General features: G+C 39.4%; 1 protein-coding gene across 1 annotated transcript in view; it reads left to right on the top strand.

The window, feature by feature from the left end:
* Positions 1 to 4,144: 4,144 nt before the first annotated feature.
* The window catches only part of LOC109091404 (neurabin-1-like), a 41,500-nt gene continuing 30,205 nt past the window's right edge, over positions 4,145 to 15,439 (top strand). The window contains 3 exon segments of the mRNA XM_042763141.1: positions 4,145 to 4,269; positions 4,748 to 5,366; positions 5,368 to 6,616. Of these exon segments, the coding sequence (XP_042619075.1) occupies positions 4,876 to 5,366; positions 5,368 to 6,616 (1,740 nt within the window). The 5' untranslated portion in view covers positions 4,145 to 4,269; positions 4,748 to 4,875.

Genomic DNA, 15,439 nt, shown 5'->3' with positions numbered 1-15,439 from the left:
CTTTTCTAAAGTCTAAAGTCTCATGTGGTGGCCCTGGAATATTTTAACCCGATCTCATGAAAGTGTGTATAAATAGTACGCAAAATAAAAACGAAAACTCGTGGTATTGATATGCAAAAATGGACGCGATGGGTAGGTTTAGGGTTGTGGGGTAGATGCGTATCATATGTACGTGAAACCTGCATATTATATGCACGCCAATATATGCACGATTTTTTGCATATACGAGTTTTCGTTTTTATTTGGCGTACTATTTATACACACGTTCACAAGACTTTTTAATCCTTTCCCCAATTAAACTAAAAGACTTAGAGAGAGTTAGAAAACCTTTAAAGAACTATACAGGGGCTTAACAGGTTGCTGAACCGCTGAAGATCCAATTGTGTGTGTGAGTGTGTGTGTGTGTGTGTGTGTGTGTGTGTGTGTGTGTGTGTGTGTGTGTGTGTGTGTGTGTGTGTGTGTAATAGTTTCAGTGTGGTATTGTGTTTTGTTAACATACTATAAATGATCATAGCAGGCTTAAAGTGTCTCCAGTGATCTGAGTCCATTCATAAAATAAGAGTCAGTGTCTGTGAGGATGTAAATACTCTTCTGTTGGTCTTTGTAAATGCTGAGGAGGGTGGAGGGCCTGTCTGTGCTCATCAGATAACTCAGCCCGGGATGAGCTGGAACGAGGGAGCAGGAAATGCCAGGAACCCGACAGTCCTTGACACACCTCATCAACTCTGTCTGCACTTCTAAACAGACTCTAAACCAGAGGCAGAGCTACACGCGGCTCTTCAAAGCTGTTCAAAACACTATCAGTAAGTCAAGGAAACGCTCCTCTTAAAAACACTGGTTCTTGCTGAGCTCTTATTTCACAGGTATATGCAATACTAGGTTATCCCTTCAGGGAAAAACCACAGAAAAGAATTCACTTGAGGTCAAATGGACCACCAAACCTCTACATTACCTGCCAAGACATATGAGTAAACTCAATTATTATGTGGGTTTTGTGTATAACTAGTTTTGCATGAGAAAGTTTTCATGGTCTCTTGTCCAGTGTAGATTTTTTTCATCATATGCTATTCAGTTTTCGGTTTACTTCCCCCTTTCATTATTTATTACCTGTGGTTTTTCAGTGGCAGTTTTCTGGAATATAAGCTGTTTGGTCACCTGGGAACTGAATTCACTCTCACACAGACACACTAAAGACAACTAAAGCATCTGTTATGCTTAATACTAATAATACTAATAAAGACTTATAAGTGTTACCCTAAATTTAGTTCTTCTCAGACATCATCATTATCCCGAAAAAGTAACTCCCCAAAATAGTCCATATTTCAATAAGGATTAGTACAAAAGCATTTGTACAAAATCACAAAATATACTTTTCACAACACAAAGTAAGTGTTTCATCTACGTAAACATTTCAATCACAGTAACTGCCTTTTTTACTATCAAACTGTTTTCTCATTCAGTTTAATACATTTGTCATGATTAAATCCAGCTGATCTTAATGGTTAATCAGTGAATCATTTGGTAAATCTATACAGATATAGATTCTGTTGCATGATTTGCAATTTCCTACTTTTATTAAATATAATTAATTATTGTTACGATATAAGCAATTTAAATCAGATAATAACCACAATGTACAGTGTGTGTGTGTGTGTGTGTGTGTGTGTGTGTGTGTGCGCACACGTGTGAGAGAAAGAGAAAGTGAGAGAGAGAGAAAGAAAGAGAGAGAGAGATTTGGTAGACAACATAGAGTTCAAGACATTTGAAACAATCAATAAATATGTGTCTGTCAGATTAATCAGAGACGCATCCAAAGGAGGCAGCAATGACATCAAAATACAGGATTTTACAGTAGATTACAGTATGCCATTGGGACTGTAAACAGAGGACTTGCTGTGGTAGAGACTGGCAAATCACCCTGAAAGGGGGAAACTACAGTCTCAGTCATAATGTACAGTGAGAACATGTACTGTATTAGCAGCAGACTGAACACCTCATGCCCATATCATATCTCCCTCACACCTTATGATAATACAGGTACGTTACGTAGGTTAATGTAAGGTAAGGTAATGCAAGTGTATTGTCCAATGGGGAAACTCTATTACTGTAACAACTTTAATTCAGCAACATGGCGATTTTGAAAGATGTATCTTGCATCATTTGCTTCTGAATGATTTGATTGTTTAAAACATGTTTGATTGTATATGTATACCTTTATATAGCTTTGTGATAAAGCTGCACCAAAACAAAAAATTGTATTACCCCTGTAACATATTGAACCAGGCACATTAGTGACACACACACACACACACACACACACTGCCAGACATAAGACCTGAAGGACACATCAGACAGACATCTGTGAACTGAGCTGGGACATGAGACAGGGTTTCCAACTGCCACATCACCCTGACACCGAAACACACATGCTTCGTATTCAGAGACTGAACTAATGTTTCTTTTCAGTAAGAGAAATGTTCATTCCAGCACAAGGTGAGATCATCAAATCATTGTGTCAACAGCAAGCATTCTCATTGCAATCGGAACTCTGACCTATAACTTTTTGTGATATTGGGACACATATTCAGATTAGTGGCCAATCAGTTCTGGGTTTCAATTACAGATCCTTAAACTTAAAAATCTGTTCACCTCCATTATTAAACATCATTCCTCCTTCAAACATGTTCATCCTTCAAATCATTCTTTATTTTAATTAATGACTCAACATAGAAAGGCCATTAATGATTTCAATGAATAATTATACATTAAATAACAAATATGAATAATACATAAATTGAAAAAAAGAATTGAAGATTAATTGAAGAATTAAAACAATTAAATCAAGATACAATGAAAATAAACTACATTTAAATAATATTAAATTAAAAATTACTTTTAATTTGACTGAATTTAATTACAGTTTAAATTAAATTATTTTTTAATTAAGTTTAATTAAATTAATACATTTAAATATGTGCATATTTGTATTTGTTGGTTATCCATAGGCTACATTTTCTTCTTAACAAACTTCATGATTTTATTTTATTTTATTTTATTTTATTTTATTTTATTTTATTTTATTTTATTTTATTTTATTTTATTTTATTTTATTTTATTTTCATTGAACACAAAGGTGTTTGCCACGGCGTTCTCGATCTGACCTGGGCTGAATCAACCGTGCAGTCGGGAAACGAAATAAATCATACTACTGCGAAGGTTTGACTAATGAATAGTAATTAGGATTCCTGACTGGACTCTTAACGCAGGTTTCTTAGGAACGTCACCGTGACCTTATTAATATTCATTAGCCAAACCTTTGCCATAGTAGCAAACTGACAGTCAGGAAGGGGGTTGGGATTAATAGCAGCTCTGGAATGTGCTCGTGTGCTCGCTCTCGCCGCCCGCCAGATAGAGCAGCGTCGGGAACGCGCATCGGTGCGACAGGTCTGAAATGTGTGTGTTGTTCAATATGAAAGAGAAACGCTGGAGTTGCGTAGGGAGCTTCGATTCTTTTGGTGAATCGATTCGATTGGATTGTTCGTTTCAGCCAGCTGATAAACGATTCATCAGTCATAAAAGTTCCCGTAGCTCTTTAAATAATAATTCGGTAATATAAAATCCAAAAAGCGTATAAACTTTCGGCCTTTGGGTTGAATTGCATGATACACCATTACAACCCGTGTCTTTCCCTCACAGCCTCAAGTTCATGCTCAAAACAAAATAAATAAATAAAAATACAAACAAATAAATAAACTGTCTCATGTTCATGCTCAAAACAAAATAAATAAATAAAAATACAAACAAATAAATAAACTGTCTCATGTTCATGCTCAAAACAAAATAAATAAATAAAAATACAAACAAATAAATAAACTGTCTATCCTTAATAAGGTATATTGTATTTATTTATTCATTCCATATTTATGTGTTCTAGTTTGATTTTGTCATTCTGTTTGAGACCCTTTTTCTATTTAATTGTCCAGATACGTTTTCTGCCGGCTCGAAAAGTGTTAAATGTTGCGTATTTATTTGTTCCACTAAAGTTTCTTTCTCATAAAAGATTTTCCCTCAGTGAATGCTTTTCGAACGCTTCGTGAATCGTTTAAACAGAATCATTAAAGCGAACCGACTCAAATGAACGATTCGTTCGCGAATTCGTTCGCGCACTGCGTTGGAGAACCATGGCGGTGAAACAAATGACATGGTTGGGCATCTAAATTACACAGAGCAGAAGAACCGGCGCCCGTGGACAGTGAGATATCCGTGGAGGTAAGAGAAGTGGATGACTTGATTTTTGCAGAAGCTGTACTTGTTTGTAACTCGATTTCCGAAACTTTATTTGGATCATTTGTTGGAACTTACGCTGAGCTATTGTTCCGCGGCGAGTCCCACTGGAGCAGCTTAAGTGGGTTTGTGGGCAGGTTTAACACCGATCACGGCAGTTCTTGATCATTTTAAGAACATTATTTAATCTAGTTTTGAGTTTTTGAACAGTATCTTAAAGACGCCGTCAAATATTGAGCTCTAAATCGATGGAGACAAATGGATCTGCCTGCAAATCACTGTTGGAAAGTTTTGATCGGAGTAGGAAAAGTTTCTTTGATCAAGCGGATGAGTCAGTGTCGGGTAGATTTGACCTGCTAACAAAAGAACACTGAAATAAACGTTTTACGTGCTAGTGCTTTCAGATCGCGTTAAAACGCTAATCGTTGAGAATGTTACATTGTTTCTCTTCTCTTCTTTTCAGATGAGCGGGGGATTCGATACAATGTATCAGAGTGACTCCGAAGGGGTCGTGCCATTGTCCGATTGAGGATACAGTACCACGGACCTAAAATACAGATTTAACGTAGAACACTTTGAAAGTCATTGAAAATGATCAAAGCAGAGAGCAAGGGCGAACGCACCCTGCGGAGCGCGTCCCCGCACAGAAATGCGTACAAGTCGGACTTCCACGCCATTAAGTGCTCTTTTGATGGGACCAAATCCGACAGCGAGGCCAAATCTTATGCTAATGGAGCCAGCGACCCCCGGGAGGACACCAGAGGGAGGCCGTTTGGCAACCGGGTGAACAAAATAAAGAACATTTTCCTACAGATGGACGGCCAGCAACCGCCGGAGAGCCAGGAACCAGCTCACAATACAGATGCACCTTCTCCTGTATCCCCGGTGTCCAAGTTCCCAGTCAGCGCTCACAAAACCTGCATCAGTAGCGCCAACAACCAAGAACCCCAAAGCGCGGACAGAACTCTAAAGGGAGAGGAAGTCGAGATCGATAAAGTCACCCTGGCGGAAAAATTTTCAGTTACCAGGAAACTCTTTGAGAGAGGCGTGGTGGAGGAGCAGCGTGGCGGAGGGGAGAGGAGTTTTTGTTTGTTGGGGCCGGAGGTGTTTTTTGTCTTTTGTGAATTTCAGCAATAGTGTCATCAAAAGCCCGACGTCACCCAGTGCCCCAGAGGATTTTGAGGACTCAAAACAGGTCAATAGACTATCACTTAACGCCGGGCCTCTTTCAAGGCGGCTGGAGAATTTCATTGTGGATGGCGACAAAGACGAGTCAGTGCAAGCTTCTGCTAAAAGTCCTGAGAAACTGAGCAGCCCCACCGAGCGCTCGCTGCCATCACCTCTACGAGGGAGTTCCCAGAAACCCACCTCCCCTGGTACCGATCCAGCTCACAAACCCACATCCCCAAACTCTGACACGTCATCCAAACCTTTCTCACCTGAAACAGATTCTCACAGCCCTCCATTCAAGTCCATCAGTCCGATTTCATATAAACCGACCTCTCCCACCAGCAGGAGCACCGGCGAGCCTCTTTCACCCTCTGCTCAAAGCCCGTTTAAACATCCTCCGTCATCAGGAAATGTCTCGGTGAAAGAACCCATGACAAATGAACCAACCCAACTTAGTAGTACTCCTGCGAGAGAACTCAAATCTTCAGCAGGTAGCCCATATAAACGGCCTCTGAGTCCCAAGGAGCCAAAAAGTGAAAACCACATAATCCGCAGTCCATCTAGGGACATCTCTCGTGAGCAGGCCCCACAATGTCTGGACCCCGCTGGTGCAGGAGTGGTACGGGCCGAGCTGGTAGTGGTCCAGAACGAGTCTTCAGAAAGCGAGGAGAGTGATGAAGAGTTTTTGGAGGATGTTATGACAGAGGTGAAGCTACAAAGGGAACTTAAATCTGAGGCACAGATAGAAGATGTTGCTGACTCTCTGAAGGTGCTATCACCTCAAAACCATTCAGAGGACAAACAGCTGGAGAAGGATGGGTACTTATCAGCAGAGCTGGAGAAAGAGAAACCAAATCAAGAGGATGAAGAAGAGGAGGAGGAGGAGATCATACAAAAGAGGAATAGCTGTCACGAAGATGATGATGAGGAGAGCGAGCCGGAAGGTCCAGATGAATGCGGGAAAACTTCTCCAGTGTTTTATAGTTTTGAGAACGCAGCGTTTGTGGATGATAAGGAACTGGTCCAGGACCAGCAGGTTGATGAGGATGAGGATGAGGATGAAACTGAGGTGTATGAGGAGTATGATGAAGTTCCTGGTTTGTCTGAGGATGAAGAACGACCTCCAAGAAGGAAAATCAGATTCTCCACTGAGGCGATACGGGTAAGCAGTAGCATGGTAACAAAATCACACACACATATATATATATAAAAATAATATATTGTATTATAATTTATTTATTTTATTTTTTCATTATGGCATTTTCATGATAGTTAGCTGTAAATTTAGGGTTTTTCTTCTGTCTCTCATTTCACATTGGAATGCAAAATCTGCTTTTGTTTCGAATTTGATTATTAGAAAAACACTTAATTTATGGTTTATGAGCATTCAGACACGTCACTGTGGCTTTGGAAAGGAGAAGTTTTGGGGACATTTCAAGCTCTCTGTGAGGCCCCGGGTCAACGCTCTCACAACAGTTGGGCAACAGAGAGAGGCTCATTGCAGAACATTTGTTTAGGGGTTGAAAAGGGGGAATATTTTTAGAAATATTGTTGACATTGCGATTCGGTGAGGGACAGAGCGCTGACCTGAAATGCGGATGGTAAATAGAACAGAAAAGTATGCTGGCATAGATCCGTGTTTTACAAGCAAAGCTGATAGGACAACGCTCCTCAGAGCTGCCTTCAGTTAAAAAGGCCAGTGGGTGAATCTTACAAAGCCTGTGAAGAACATGTGAGGGTCATATGCAAGTCTCAAACCTGGAATAAAAATATGGTATGGGAATGGACTTTTTAATTTTGCGATTCTTCGAAATATGTCCTTCAAGGAAAAAATGTGCTTAATATTTTTCACTCGTCATATTTCATTTATGTCATTCAGTGCTCAATATTTTGTCCCTGAATCGCAGTGATCAGACACCACTAGACTCTGGCCCTGTCCTATGGCAGACAGCCACGGGCATATGGTCCTGATCTACTTTGCCACGCTGCTCTTTTGCCTGATCAGGCCTTGAGATGCTTAATGTCTTTTAATCTATTTTAAGTTAATAATTTCCATCTCATGCATTCCTCAGCTCAGGAATGTCTTTCACACCTTAGCTGGTAATGATCTACACATGGTTTTCTGTTTCCATTGGGCTGTTGGAAATAAGAAATAAACAGAGCCCTGAAAAGGTGGCAGCAAGTTGCCAAAATACCAGCAGTGGCCCGTTCCCGGGGCATTCCAGCACCTGGGAAGTTCTGCCTCTGTTATCTGAACGGCCCTGCAGACTCCTGCACTCAAAACAGGTGTGTGCTGTACAGAGCATTAGCGATAATCACCTTTCCTTGTGTGCAATCTTCATTTTGATCTCTCTCTCTCTCTTTTGTTTTTTAGTATATGTGAATGTTGTTTGATGATATTATTATAAAACTGTTCATTGGAGAAAATTTGGTGCTGCTTGTTTGTGCAAATTTCACCTCCTCAAACAGGGTGTAGTTTCTGTCACTGCAGTTGCTAGGGTGTTCTCGTTGGTTGCCTTGTGTTTTTTTGGGGTATTCTTGGCATAGATATGTATATGTTCATGCTGTTGTTTAACAACATACCGACTGTTCACATGCAACTTTCAGCAGACAAAAACTCCAGAAGTTTCGAAAGTTGTGAAAATTGCATGTGATCTATAACCTATATACAGTGCACGTGCCATTGTAAAGACTGTAAGTCTACTCCTCACAGCCTTGTTTTCATCTGCATTAAATTCAATATAGTGTCTAACCTGACTAAAGTCTGTATGTCTGTATAACATGCTAGTTTAAAACTCTGGGTCAGGGATTTGTTTGATGGATGACTAATGAATGATGAACCTTTTTAGGATCCACCTCACACTTACTCTATTTTGCCCTCTGTTTTCATCTCCTATTTCTCTGTGATTGTGAAATGAAGGTGTGTAACTTCGTAAACAGGTCTTGTCCTGGCTTGAGGGAGGCATTTTTCCATTGTGTTTCATCTCGGTCTTAACATGTTGAGCTAAAGAGTGTTTGCATTGTTGATGTGGATGTGGGTTCATAACTGGGGATTCAAACGCTTCCCACATGACTGGTCAGAGTCTTTTATGAACAGGTTTGGTGATGTTGTATAAATGATGATAACATGATAAAGCTGCATCTCTGGCACACTCGAAGCAGGAAACGGGAGATTTGTCTGGTTCCTTGTGAAAGAGATTTTATCCTATGGTTGTAGGCATCTGTTGTAACTGGCATGCGTAGTTGAGTGTAGTATGTAATGGTTGGCATTAAACAGGGCAGAAATCAACTATGAGTGATTTATAGATTTGTTTTGGGAGATATCCTATGGTTGTAGGTGTGTGTTGTACTAGTTTTTGTTCCATTAACTTCCATTCATGCATATGCGAATGCGTCAGACCGGAAACGCAAGCTCATGTGAAAAGTATTGCATTTCGCTGCATTACAAGGTTTAGGATTTGGGACCTGCGTGAAACAGCAGATCGATACGTCACAGCATGACCTTGTAGCTGAATTAAAAGAACGTAGATTTAAAAGTGCAGTAGATTGTATGTTTTTTTCATTTTAGATGTATTATTATGTGTTGAATTTAAGTTTTTAAAAAGACGCTGCTGAGCGTGATGTCATATCACGACTGTTGGAGCGTATGAAGAAATTTTGCATGCTCAAAGTCTAGTGTGACCACAGCTTTATGTGTATGTCCACTGGTCTGCTGCTGTGGTCAAAGTTGGTCTTCAGTGTAGTCTGATTGCTTTCAGTACACAATCAATAAGTCATCTAGACCATTTTGAGAGATGTAAACAATAACAATCTAGCACATGGTCCTAATGCATTTCCGGTTGTACACTTTTAATTTCTTAATAACTTCTGGGACTCCAAAAAGTCAATTTTTTGGAATCCGTGTTGTCCATTGTTTTGGGATGCGTTCTGTTACTGTTTTGAAATAGTTTGACGACAAGCAGGAAATGTTCATGGGTCAGTGACATCACATTGAAATGTCTATATGCACAATTACAGCTGGAAAAATGCATCTGTGATATGCATAATTTTTTGTTATTGTTTTGAAATAGTTTGACTACTATCTTTAAAAAAGATAGTTCACCCAAAATTGAAAATTCTGTCATTTAAAGTACCCTCATGTCGTTCCAAACACGGGACTTTCGCCACATCTTTGAAAAAAAGTTAAAGATAGTTCACCCATCTTGGTAAAAAGTTAAAGATAGTTCACCCATTAAAGTACATTCACTCTTCAAAAAGTTCATGAAGACGTTGTTGTTGTTAATTTATTTTTATTTTGTGTTTATTGAAGGTTTTATTCGTTTTTTATGATTTTTATGTGTATAGAGGTTTTTTATACTTTTTTTGTGGAGAGATGATTGCTTTATGATGAACAGAAGTGGAAAATAAGTATTTGATCCCCTACCAACCAGCAATCCTGGCTCCCTCAGATTGTTTCTGTGCCCATGTGGAACACATTAGTCCTGTCACTTTAAGAAGTTACTCCTAATGTCAGCTAGTTAGGTGTATAAGACACCTGTCCACACAATCTGTATCTTCCATTTTAACCTCTCCCACCACCACGAGCAAGACCCAAGAGCTGTCAAAGGATGTCAGAGACAAGATTGTAGATCTGCACAAGGCTGGAATTGGCTATAAGACCATCAGCAACAAGCTTGGTGAGAAGGAAACAACTGTTTGTGCGATTATTCAGAAATGGAAGAAATACAAAATAACCATCAGTCGGCCTCGGTCTGGAGCTCAGTGCAAGATCTCGTCTCATGGGGTAAGGATGATGATGAGAAAGGTGAGGGATCAGCCCCGAACTACACAGGAGGAGCTTGTTAATGATCTTAAGGCAGCTGGGACCACAGTCACCAAGCAAAACATTGGTAACACACTACTTGCCAAAGAACATCTAAATGATTCAGAGAAGGCTTGGGAGAAAGTGCTGTGGTCAGATGAGACCAAAATTGAGCTCTTTGGCATTAACTTGACTCGCCGTGTTTGGATAGAAAGAAAAGCTGACTATGACCCCAAGAACACCATCCCTACAGTCAAGCACGGAGGTGGAAACATCATGCTTTGGGGCTGTTTTTCTGCTAAGGGTACAGGACGACTTCACCGCATTGAGGGGCCATGTACTGTAAAATCTTGGACAAGAACCTCCTTCCCTCAGCCAGAAGTTCACTGAAGATGGGTCATGGATGGGTCTTCCAGCATGACAATGACCTGAAACATACCGCCAAGGAAACAAAGGAGTGGCTCAAGAAGAAGCACATTAAGGTCATGGAGGGGCCTAGCCAGCGTCCAGACCTCAATCCTATAGAAAATCTGTGGAGGGAGCTGAAACTTCCAGTTGACAAACGACAGCCAAGGAACCTTCAGGATTTAGAGAGGATCTGTAAAAGAGGAGTGGATCAAAATCCATCTTGAGATGTGTGCAAACCTGGTGACCAACTACAAGAAACATCTTACCTCTGTGCTTGCCAACAAGGGTTTCTGCACCAAGTACTAAGTCATGTTTTGCTTGGGGATCAAATACTTATTTCACTCACTGAAATGCAAATCACTTTCTAACCTTTGTATAATGTGGGTTTTTTCTGGATATTTGTTTGGTATTCTGTCTCTATACATTAAAATAAACCTCCCATAAAAATTACAGACCGGATTTATTACAAAATCAGGAGGGGATTAAATAAATACTTTCCCCACTGCGTGTATATATATTGTATTGTGTAAAAGCCTAAATGAAATCTGTCCATCATATAAAGCAATAATGTCTCTTCCAATAAACGATTCATATGGATCTCTATGTGAACCTTTTGAAATGTGAAAGTTTTGGTTATAAGGACTTTCAGTGGAGGGAAAAATCTGTTTTCATTAACAACAACAACAAAAAAAAAACTTAATTTGTGTTCTGAAGATCTTCTTATGGTTTGGAACAGCACAAGAGTGAGTAAATGATGACAGAATTTTCATTTTTGGATGAATTATCCTTTTAACACAGATAAACACAGAGCAATCAGACATGACTGTGGCAGTTCACACGGTCCTGTGAACCGCTGTAGCCAACATCAACACACACTGCAGACGGTCTGGTCAGTGGTCTGTGCACCGCTGTAAAAGTTCAGTTATTTTTTGGAGACGATCTTTCACATTCCCGCCCTCAGATTTAGTCATTAAATGTGTCCTCAGCTGGGATGGATCTTTTATGGCTTCATTTAAAAATAAGCAAATTACATCACGAGTCTGTTGTATGTCAGCTTCAGGAAAGGATTTTTGGAGCTTCACACAACTGTGATTTATCTGCTGATAGAAAGTTTGTTAGACGTTGTTGATAAATTGTATAAGTGATTTAAATTAATTAGACTTGCTTTTTGTTTTACTAAAATGTAATTTAACCATTAAAACAGAATCCACAGAAAAAAAGAAGAAAATAAGCAGAATTTGGGGGAAAAAATGAAATTCAAAACTAAACCTAATAAAGATTCCAAAGGGCCCTACAATCACAGGCAATTTTGCCTTAACTTATACAGGATCTTGCACGAATGACGGTTCACTGGGGTGGAGCCACCCAGCACATAGGAACCAAGCCATAAGGGGCTTTCGCACCGCTTTAGTTCCAGAACTACAAATACAAAACTAAAGTACTGGGATGATTTTGTGCTAACTGTTTCCAAGTACCATTTAAAGGGTTGCATTCGCACCGACAGTGTGTACTAGGATGTGACGTAATCTGATAGACAGCGACGTCATTTGTGCGCGTCGTTCAACAACGTAAACAAAGAAGAACAACGTTAACATAAGGAGGATGGAGGACACTGTGATCGGAGCAGTGTTATTGTTGTGTCTCGCGGGTTTCACAATAATGGACATAGAATGTTGACGTGTACGTAAAGCGATTGAAAGAACGGAAATAAGAATCTTCAACGACAACTGGCAGTCCTACATTTGCTACAAGTGCCTGCACTTCAGCGTCCGTATATTTATCACTGTCCGTCATACTTGCGAAATAAGTTGACACAATGTTTTAAATCATGGTAGGTGAGGGCGTTTTTGAACGCGTCTGGCCAATCAATGTCTACTTATGTCTCGGGTAGTATGAGTTGTGCTGGTTAGACCCTGCTCCGGAGTAGTCTGTAAGGTGCTGAAGTCGGGTACTGTTATTGCGGTGGTTAATGGGGAGGGAAAAAGGAGTGGGTTGTTTAGTTCTTAATTCTTGTTTTTGGTGGTGATATGGACTGTAGTCTTAACTCTTGTCACAGTAGGAGAGAAACTCATTAATATGGAAGAGAGAGCTCAAATTATTGTGTCACACATGGTTAGGACACATCTGCAGCCTTATACTGTTTAAGTTTGCAGACAGATTGATGCTTAATGCACACAAACATGTCAAGAGCGTTCTGACTGGCTGAACTCATGCAGTTTCCAGGAGTCCGAGTGCACTAACAATAGTCTGCCAACTTGAGTTTTGTTTGAGTCCAGCCTCAGTCTTGTGCTCCAGCAGGGGAGGAGGCGGGACAGGGTCTCACAGTAACCTGAGCCTGTCCTGTAGAAGAAGAGAGACAGAGTAGAATAACGGTCTTCTGTCAGATGTCTCTGTAGCTACTGAAGTCACTGTGATCTATAAAAGGTCACATTCTGCACCTTTTTAGCATTTTATTGTTTCCACCTACATTGTGAGTCAAGGTTTCAGCAGTCGTACTTTACTTTTTAAACTTAGTTTCCACCTTCTGACTTTGATTTAGCAAGGCAGTTTTTTGCTGTACCTTTAATGAATTCTATATGTAAATACCTCTGTTGTGATTGGATGTTCAGTAAATAAACACAAACATAGCTAGTAACACTATCATGCATTAGGCTGAGCCAGGTTTCTTAATTTTGACAATATCAATTTACATTCTGCCCATAAAGGTGGTCAATATATTTCATAAGTGATCTGTGGTTTGGGATTGGCTAGTTCATTAACCCTGCCCACTTAGTTACCGTTGCTATGCCTTCCAAACTGTATTATTGCTGCTTGTTTTGCCTCTGGCAAATATGTACAAAGACCTGATAGGATTAAGTGAAATATCCCAGGAATTACCAATGATTAACCTTTATGTCCGTTATTTTAATCTCATACTGGTTTGTCATGGAAGGCTTCATCTAGAACCTGAAACTGGGCAGGAAAATGTTTTGAATAAGTTTTCTGTAAGAATTTGTATACTGAGTCAAATGTATGTGAACACATTGTATTTGTAGTGTAAACGCTAATGTGACCTGCTGCACTGCTCGCCTGTCAGTTGTACTAAAACAAGCACTTTAAACAGTCCAGGTTTCAATGTTGTCTATCAAAACATCTAACAGCAGTTTCAGAGATGCTGGAGGAAGGAATCAGCTTCTCGCTCTTCTCTCCAAAATGATTTGAGAAGATTCAGGTCAGGTGATTCGTCTGGTCAGGGCAGATGCTGAAGTTCATCTTGGTGCTCCTGCTGTTCAGGCTTTATGATGATGACACAACATTTTAGTACTGGTGCCTATGATTAAAGTTAAAGCAATTGCAGCTCTTTTATGCATGTTGCTTTGTGAAGTTCTCTGTGATCTGTTTTTGTGGAAAAATATTGAAGTTTGCTGTCACTTTGCTGTAGTAGTTCAGATATTTGGTTGGAATTTTTTTTTGTTCATTTTCTTTTTTTGCTTTCTATTCTTATTCTTTAGATATTTGGACACAATTTTTGATCATTCACTTTCAGTTTTCGCCCCCTCCAAATAACTGGGCTGTTTATGTTACAAAAGCTCCTGCTAAACGTTTCGCCCCCTATTCTTCTGCACTGATGAAGTGTACGCAGTCTTAATGGTAAAGAATTCCACACAGCTTACACTACACTGATAGACAACCTAGAGATTACAGACAGCAAAAAGATGATAATAACACAAATTATATTAACCCCTATTGTCACACTTTAGTTTGGGGACCAATTCTTAGTTTTATCTAACTACTGACTACGACTTTTGCATCAATAAACTACTAATTTGCTGCTTATTAATGGTTAGTAAGGTAGTTGTTAAAGGATTAGTTCACTTCCAGAATAAAAATTTCCTGATAATTTACTCTCAACCCTGTGTCATCCAAGATGTTCATGTTCTTCTTCAGATGAAAAGAAATTAAAGTGATACTCCACCCCAAAATGAAAATTTTGTCATAAATCACTTACCCCCATGTCGTTTCAAACCCGTAAAAGGTTTGTTCGTCTTCGGAACACAATTTAAGATATTTTGGATGAAAAAACGGGAGGCCTGTGACTGTCCCATAGACTCCCAAATAAATAACAGTGTCAAGGTCCAGAAAAGGTATGAAAGTCATCGTCAGAATACTCCATCTGCCATCAATGGTTCAACCGTAACGTTATGAAGTGACGAGAATACTTTTTGTAGCACAAGAAAACAAAAATAATGACTCCATTCAACATTTTCCTCTTCCTCTGTCAACAGCTCCATATTACTGTAAGCTGTGTATGCTCTTCTGTGTCATCCGTGCCACAAGAATGCACTGTTTCTATATGTATTTAGCTTTGATTTGAAAGAAAACAGCGCATCCTTGTGGAGATTAAGTGATGAATGACAAAATTTTCATTTTGGGGTGGAGTATCCCTTTTTTCTCCATATAATGGACTTTAATGGGGACCGATGAATGACAAAATTTTTATTTTGGGGTTTATTGTGCATTTTTTCTCCATATATTGTACTTTAATGGGGAATATCGGGTCTTATCTGATTTATTGGGTTGTAATTTTTTAAAGAAGAGGAATAAGTTTTTTATCCATATCTAAAAAAAATTTTTTGTCATTTTCTAAAAAAAAAAAATCGAAATGTATGTGTTTTTTTTTTCCAACGTGACTCATGCATGAATTTGTGGACGCGCATCGCAGAGCTAGTGCAAGATTAGCATTTGTGGTTTATAATTTTGTTAGTTTTTATTTTTATTCTCAGTTGGGATCGTGTA

The sequence above is a fragment of the Cyprinus carpio genome, chromosome A9, assembly GCF_018340385.1.
Source record: "Cyprinus carpio isolate SPL01 chromosome A9, ASM1834038v1, whole genome shotgun sequence".
In the NCBI taxonomy this organism is placed as follows: Eukaryota; Metazoa; Chordata; class Actinopteri; order Cypriniformes; family Cyprinidae; genus Cyprinus; species Cyprinus carpio.
This window is presented reverse-complemented; position numbering and strand designations above follow the sequence as displayed.